Below are 8,597 nucleotides of genomic sequence, written 5' to 3' on the forward strand. Positions count from 1 at the left end.
TCCAATTCACTAATAAATATTAAAATGTTAATAATTTATAAACACAAGATTAATTATATTGTATTAGATGATAGAATAAACTAAAATATACTAGGAAGTGTTTAGAAAAATATCAAAATTACAAACATGTTTAAATAAAAACCATTAAATGATAAAATATCCTAGAATATCTAAGTATAGTCTAGTATACCCACTACCACCTGAGTCCCGGTACAAGTTTAGTTAATTAAACCAAAAATTGTTTAGCAATGAACTCAAATTTTATATATACAATAAAGTATATTATTATTTATTTATTTATTATCCTTCTCAAAACACATATAATTTAGACAGCGTTAATTAAAATAATTTATACATATTTTTAGCATTGAGTGTTTGTTTCCCACGATTTTATATTTGGGGATATTGAGGAATATAATACTAATTTGCAATTATTTTGCAAACTAAGAAAAGTTGGTGTAATACAATTTGGTTGTGGTGTACAATATATATTTATTGACCATTCAACTATATTTTTTTCTGAATACAATACCAAATTACCATCATTTTGTAATCTCAAATAACATGGTGTAACAATTTTTTTTATAGTGAAAGTTTGCCATAGCTTATATTCTCCTTTATATAAAATTAAATTGCAATTTAAATGTAAAAATAAGAAAACTTTTGAATTTGGGGATGATAAGTATTCATTTGTTAATAAAGTATGATGAGGTTTATTTTTAGAACCACTATATAGAGTACTTTTAAATATATTACAATCCATAAGAGATTGGAAAGTTATTATGTTGTTAATAATGTTATCTGGTTCAGATGAACCATCACGGCTATAATAAATTTGATGTGATTTACTTGTTATAATTGCATAATTTGCAGCTGCTTGTAAAATTTTAAAAGAGTATTGAGCTAATAAATTTCTCAACCCCTCATAAATTGTATGCCCTTTTATTATTTTATTTGTACTTCCACTTGATGCACAGTTTTGAGATTTTCCAGTAAATCTTGATAATTTTATAACTACTACTCCTATTGATAAAGGTATTGTAATAGCATGTGACCAAGTTTCTGAAAAATCATCTTTTCTACCAATATTTGAGATAATTTCATCTATAGCATTTATTATTGTTTGCATATCAATACCACTTGTGCTTCCTTCAAATCCAAATTCGAGTATGGTACCTTGGATTTCCAAAGGAACTACCAAAGAAATTAACATATAAATAAGGTGCCTCACCATTATAAAGTCCACAATTAAAAGTTAATTAGAAACATCTCTAACCCTAAAGAGATTATGTCATTTTGTTATTGCAATAAAGCTGAAATGCTTGGAGACGTGGGTTTGCCACGATAGTTCCATTGTCTCCTTGGTCTTTATGTTTCTTCTGGATTAAGTGAAGAGACGTCCAAGCCTCCTTTCCCGTACACGTTGGTCTGGATGACGTACGGCACGAATTTAATCTACGTGGCACCCGACGTGGCAGGGGGAAGACCCATCAACATATCAGTAATCACTCCAGCCCTTTCGCACCACTTTGCTGGAGAGTAACGTCGTCCAAGCAAGAGCTTGCAGCGTTGGCGTCTGGAAAGATCCCGTAGTCGCCACTCATCGACACCAAGAACTCGTAGCCAGGTATGAGCAGCCCTCCACTGGCTGCATGCGTGAGGGATGGTATCAAAGCTGGGAGCTATACCCTTCAAGGAAAATGAGCCGCAATCGCGTCCGAGGAGATTGAATCCTTTTCCAAAAGACCGCTGGGAGTTAAAATTAGATTACAATTGAAGTTCCAAATTCGATGGCGGTGGTGGCAGCGGCGCTGCGGGCAGTGGGCGGGTGGGCGGGCGGTGCTGGGCTGGGTGGCCTGTGAGGCTATCACTGTTGCTTATGACTATGACTATGACTATCACACCAAAATGCAGCTGCGTCGGAACACCATGTCGAAGGAGATGGCATTGAGCTGCTTGGAGCAAATCACTTGTCAAGGCGTTGTCAAAACTCCTTCCGAGTACGTGTGTACACTGAGAAACAAACCAGAGCTCAGCAGTCACACGAACCTGATCAAGTAGCAAATCATCAAGGAGAAAAGTGGATCATCGGCATGCATCCAAGCTTTCAAAGTGGCCACCATTCCCACCAGGTTTGATCGTCTCGCCTCGCACCACTGCAACGACAATGTAAATCACTAATCGATGCAAACCGCTTCACTATCTGCATATCGAGGCACTAAGTCGAACGAGAAAGAAAAAAGAAGAAAAACTCACCTGAGATCAATCGCTTGCAAGCGAGCATGTTTCCAACAACACATAGAATTCCTATAAAATGCTGGATGGAGAAACACGAGCTGAATCAATAGAACAATCGAAGAGCAACTGTAAGAACGAACATACTCACTAGCCATACGTTGCCTGGTTTCTCTCCTTAGAGTTGAGCCAGTAAACTTGAGCGCCTTTTCTCCTGCAATACTGCCGGAGTTCCCAGTTTTCAAGATGAAAGAACTCCTTCAATGCCGTTGGTGGACATGCTACAAGGACAAACACATCACACTACTCAAAGAGAGTAAAACTTGACTGGTATCTAGACATACCTCAGGAAAGTTTAGGATTTGGCTTCCCGACTGCAAAAGTGTATGACTTCTTTCTTGCGCTCTTCACCATTTTCTACAGGTCCAGCTGCCAGGTGTTAGAGAAATGCCAACTAACATCAAGCGATTAAATAGTACCTAGAACCAAAGTCGATATTGAAATCAGGCGAATAAAAGGCTTCGTAACTTCGCCACAAAGTCAAGCTCTAACTGGACATGCGATCACAGGATTATATCTCACAAGAACAAACTCCATGTAATTCTAGAGAGATTGAGGGAATGAGGAACTTTACTGGTCGGATCGCATCCACATAGTACCAAAATTGATTAGCGGCAGAAAGAATCCAGAGGACGAGCGCGATGCGATCGGGAATGCGCATTCCAGCCACCGATCAGCAAGCGCCACAGCAGAGCGTCATTGCGCCATCGATCACACCAGAGCTCATATAGCTCGAGCGCTTGTGTGTTATACCCAGCATTGTGGTTGTTCCTCCTCTGCATTGCATCGAAGATGGATCTAGCAGGCTCGAGCTCCCCACACTTGGCGTAGAGATCCACCAGAGACATTCCAACGAGCTCGACCATCCCAGTGGAAGCAACTCGAGCATGGATAGACTTGCCACTCTCCAAGTCTCGCAGCTCCGAGCATGCCTCGAGAACGCTCGAGAAAGTAAAGCTATCTGGCTGGGCTCCCTTAAGACACATCCTTGGAGAGCTTCCCAACTGTGCCCAAAATTTGCCAGGATTTGCCTAATCCAGGCATTTTCTCAACATATGGCCATAAGTTCTTGTCACAATCATGTTGTTGGCCTGGATGAACTACTGGGTGCTAACAAGCAAAACCTAGTAAGATTGACCAATGTTTGTTCTTCGCAATGTGATGTCTCCAAACATCACACCTACCTCTTTATTTTTTTTTCCACTTTGTTTTCTAGAGTTTCTATTATTTCATGCAGCTACTAGCATTTGACATCAGTAGCAGAGGTACACTCTACACTCTTTGGAGGGTTTTTGGGTGTTTGGAGCCAGCATGATCCACCGTGGTTGCATGTTAGGGTGTGGCTAGAGAGAGAGAGAGAGAGAGAGAGAGAGAGAGTATATTCTGGTCCTCAGAATATTCCCCATCTTCCTTGTATAAAACCCTTGCCCCACAAGGGCAAGGAGGGGCATTTTTGTGAAGAGCATTGAAGCATTTTTAATGTTTGAGCAAGCGTTGGGGAGGGTGCCCCTCCTTCCTCCAATAGTTGTCGCGAATGTGACTTCAGGTATCAAAAGATACTTGTCGGCCAGTCCTTACAAACATTCTTTCCTTACTGCCATAACGGCAGAAGGTCAGTACTACTAGTTCCCTTCAGAAGCCCCTCTTATCCAAGTGTTAACTTACTGGGCTTAGCACCTATACTTAGTCAAATGAACATAAGGTAGGAACTTCTATGTGTTTCTAGCTGAGCATTCTCGGCCTGGCTCTTAGTTCTCTTTTGCTCTGTCTTACACTAGCTTGGCAAGAACACTAGTCCCTCAATATTGCCAGATGATAACTTACTGTGTCTACCAAACACCCTCGCTATCACACCTTTTGTGTTAGTCTTGTTTTGGCTCCAAATGCTAATTATGGAAAGTGTCTAAATTTGTTCGTTTGGCATATCTACAGAATGTAGAGGTTGGCTTGAACATAATGGTGTTCATCTCATGTTCAAATTCACAATCTAAGGACATTCCATATTTAATAAGTTTTGAGCTTGTCCCAGAGACTAATTCCTAGTACTAAAGGAGGCTTGGGGTGAAAGCCCAAAGCATGTGTTCCTCTCAGCGGGGGGGGGGGGGGGGCTATGGGGGTTTCAAATGTATAGTAAGGATAGTGGTTGAAATGCATATCCAACTACCTGAGACTTTAGTTTGGCTCCTATTGGGCTATATCGCTCCTTGTTCTACGTCCGGCTTGGGTCTAAGCCCAAGCTCCTGTAAGCTTCTGAGTTTGGACTTCCGGGAGGTCACCCAACCCAGTACTATTCAAACCCAAGGACACTTAACCCCAAATATCCCAAAACCCTTAACTGATTGGAAAAGGGGGTGCACTTTTATTCATGGGCCCTTTCCGTCTATATTTTAACCTCATGAATTGTCTCTCGAGTCGTTCCCTTTGGTTGCTTACAATCCACCACACTTCCCTGCAAGTTCATGCCCTCATGAACGGAAGCTGAGAGCTGCAGCCCTCCTAAGAGCCCCGCTCTCTTGACACCCTACCCCTCGGGTCGAGCCCAACAGGAGCAAACTGGACTAGCCAGATGTCAATCAACATGTGGTGCGATTCCCTTAGCCAACCAACAGAGTCAGACCCGAGACCGCTCTGATACCAAATGTAAACTCCTGAGTTTGGACTTCCCGGGAGGTCACCCAACCCAGTACTATTCAAACCCAAGGACGCTTAACCCCAAGTATCCCAAGACCCTTAACCGATTGGAAAAGGGGGTGCACTTTTATTCATGGGCCCTTTCCCTCTATATTTTAACCTCATAGACCGTCTCTCGAGTCATTCCCTTTGGTTGCTTACAGCTCCATGCTGCTTTAGTTGGTGGGGTACCCTCCTCCTCATGTTAGGCCACTGCTATGCCAAAATTGTGCTAGAGTCTATCTGATACCATTTTGCATGTAGGTGCTAGATATGGGGAGCTGGTGCTCATGGGGTTGTACCGGACCCTTGTTTCGTAGCACAATGTTACTTGGAGTTTGGCTCCAAATTCAGGTGTGCTACATTTGATATCAGAGAAATTGTCTCAACAATTCTTATCTAACTTTTGTCAGATTTTCTGACTTAAGTTGCATATGCAAAGACTTTTCTATTAGATCCGAAGTGACCTATATAGGATTAGTTGGATTGCACCATTCAGTAAAAATGTTGTATGCATGTTTAATTACTGATAGAGGCATGCATGCAGCTAGTGGGATGGCAAAATAGAACCGTGTTGATGACGTTGAAACCTTTAGATAGTGTAGCGCATGTGATCATGGGATGAGATTTGGATATACTGTCACCGTGGATCCTTGGAACCTTGGGAGATAAATGGGGATAAAATAGCCACTAAGGGCTCTCTCATCAAGCAATTGCCCCTTTTCCAGTTGGCTTAAGGGGAGAGAGATAAGGTGCGCTACATTTGGTATCAGAGAGGATGAGTCTCAGCGAGTACTATTCAATGAGATTGGGCAACTAGTCTTGTTGCATACGCAGAGATGAAAACGATGATCCAAGTGGGTACATGTTTGGGTGCAAAGACTTCGCAATCGTTCCTTGGGTATGGATTCGGTTACCTTCTTGTACCGTAATTATGTGAGCTTGCTCTTGGGCTCATAAGATGGATTTGAGTTGTTCCAGTAGCACGAGTTTGCGCTTGGGCTCGTGAGTGAGGCGCATTAGCAACTCGAGGTTACACTTTGAGTTGGCAAGATTAATGTTAGCCTATCGGTGGTTCCATGAGTTGTTCCATGTACCATGGGTGAAAGCAAACTTTCCCTGAGTTTGCTATGAGTGGCAAATAGGCTAGTCCATAGCTGTTTAGCACGGCACTAGTGAATCCTTCCTAGGCATGATTATAATTGGATCAATCAAGACTGTAGGGAATAGTCTATTGGTTCAAGTGATCATTGCCGTGCTCTCTCATAAACTTTTCTTGGATTGAACTGAAGGCAGTGCGAAAGCAAGCTTGAGGTTTGGTCAAAGATGAGACCGAAAAGAGAGGCATCGGGGACGGAGGATCAAAGACGTAAATCATGTTCTCTTCTTGAAGAGATGATTTGCAACGAGGTGTGACTCATTGCTCGTGTTCACATTATGCAATCAAGAGTCCCTACCTTGATGCATGTTGGAGATGGTGGTCTTACAAGTGGTGAGTTATGGGATGGATAGTGGTGAAACACTAAACCATTTTGTCTAGGCTCGCTATTGGAAGACTTGGGTTGCAATGCTCAATTCTTTTCCGGGGAACCTTGCTATTGCTCCTTGAGTAGCTTGGTGTTGGATTAGTGTTGAGTTTGGTCGGAAAGAGAGTGGCATGAGCTTGTTCGTGTTGTGAACAAAAGTTAGTGGTGTTGGGTGTCGTAAACCTCTATTGGTGGAGTGTGGCATTTATGTTGCATTTTGTCGAATCGAGTTGGCATTTGATATTCACATGAACGTTTGAAGTAATGACATAAGCCTTGCTCATTGCGTTACTCAATTGATGATCAAGTCATTGTGATTTATATCATATCCATGTGATAATGAGCAATGTGTTTACGAAGTTGCTTGGGTAAATGATGATCAACCCCAAAGTGGTTGATGGAGAAGCTAGTCTACTTGCATGAAGTAGCATTGTAGTAGCTTTGACTGGATTCTCAATGGTGGTCCATTATGCTAAGCTTATGTTGGTACCTTGTTTCCTTAAGGGTTTGCCCATAAGGTGTTGGGAATGGGTTGTAGCATTCATTTGTTATAGCTCATCTGTTGATCCGTTAGCACTTGGAGTAGATTATTGGATGGAGAAGGTGTGAGGTTGACGCATTGACATCACTAGCACTTGTGTTAGTGGAAGTGGCATTGTTATTTTAAGTGATGAGGAATTTTCCTTGGACCTTGATTTTTCATGTCATTTTTTCTTGTTAATGTTTTGGCTTCACATTGGATCTTGAAAGTGATTGAAGAAGAGTGTTAGTGCAATGTGGATATCCGATGATGTGGTCTTTGTGATCAAGCCTTGGATGCTCATTTTGCACTTTGCGGATGTCGGTGTTGGATGTCGGTTATATGGGCAAAGATGTTCGATGCTTAAGCATGTTGTTCGATCATGAGAATTTGTGTTGAAGTGAGCCTATGTGAAGTTGTTGGTAGGAGGAAGTTGGTTGAGTCTTGAAAGTTTGCAATCCTGGACTGAGAGTCATTCTTTCTCTAGGATGGAAATTTTCCACAAATTTTCTTAGACTTTTCCAATGGCTGATCTATTGATCATTTTGTCCGAAAACCATTCCATTTTTCGAAAGCCAGTACAAACTAGTGAAGGGGTTGGAGTTGACTTTGGTTAACTTAGACCTGTAGCTGACTATAGTCTTGTAGTGTATTGCGGACCTGAAAGGGATGCTGACTTTTGGGGCTAAGGCAATTGAGTTGGATAGAGTCTAGAGTTGATATAGAAAAGTGGCCGTTGCACTTTTCTCAGAAAGGTGACCCTTGTACCTTTCTTTTGTAGCGTTATGCTTGGTGGCAGGTTGCACCTTGCATTACGTTAGACTCTATGAGAGTAGTGAGCTCTCACTAATCTTGACTTGGTCTTGGTGGCCATGCGCCTTGGCTGAGGATGGTGATGTCCAATTTAGTTGTTTGAGGTTGCGATGTTGGTACCCGTACTATAGCTTTGTCTATGAGGAGGTTGTGTACCGATATGAGTCCATCTCATGGTCTTCACTTTAGTTTCGACTGAGTGTTGATCACATAGCTAGCCTCTTCAAGGCATGCTCAGAGCTATTGACTAAATGCATTAATGAGCTTATGGCGGTTGAGTTGGATTCGAGTGGTCATTTGATTTGTGCTTGTTTATGAACTTTTATCTCGTACCTGGGGTATTATGTTCATGTTGGACAAGTATGTAACTCGATGACATGAGTTGGTGTTTGGGTCTTGTGAACGCAAGTTGAGGAGTGATTGTTAGTTGCTTTGCGACTAGTGATTACTTGTAGACTTTATCAAGGACCATTGACACTTGCTTTACTCGATGATGATTTAGCAGTGATGGGCTTGCTTTACCGGATGGTATTGCGGAGGATCATGTCGTTAGACTTACATGAGTTTTTCATGTTGGCTTGTCGACTCTACCTCTGTTGATATCATTTGGTTACGTCTAGTCCGTAGTGTTGGATTTTATTGAGTCTTGGACGTGGTGAATCACTCCTTGATGATGTGTATCTGAAACTGAGTATTGCTGAAGGATTGGTCTTGGATACACACTAAGGTATCTTCGACTGTGGTTAGCTTGGTTGCTGGAAAGCTCCGAGTGG

At 41.9% G+C, this 8,597-nt stretch overlaps 1 protein-coding gene across 1 annotated transcript; it reads right to left on the reverse strand.

Annotated features, from left to right (window-relative positions):
* Nucleotides 1–1,505: 1,505 nt before the first annotated feature.
* Nucleotides 1,506–3,281, reverse strand: LOC112348600. The gene is made up of 5 exons (XM_024681431.1): nt 2,966–3,281; nt 2,401–2,516; nt 2,050–2,156; nt 1,772–1,856; nt 1,506–1,682 (listed from the first exon to the last, which is right to left on the reverse strand). Exons 1-5 carry the CDS (start codon nt 3,279–3,281, stop codon nt 1,506–1,508), a joined length of 801 nt encoding a protein of 266 aa, XP_024537199.1.
* Nucleotides 3,282–8,597: the final 5,316 nt, after the last annotated feature.

Source organism: Selaginella moellendorffii, unplaced genomic scaffold (genome assembly GCF_000143415.4).
Source record: "Selaginella moellendorffii unplaced genomic scaffold, v1.0 SELMOscaffold_31, whole genome shotgun sequence".
Taxonomy (NCBI): domain Eukaryota; kingdom Viridiplantae; phylum Streptophyta; class Lycopodiopsida; order Selaginellales; family Selaginellaceae; genus Selaginella; species Selaginella moellendorffii.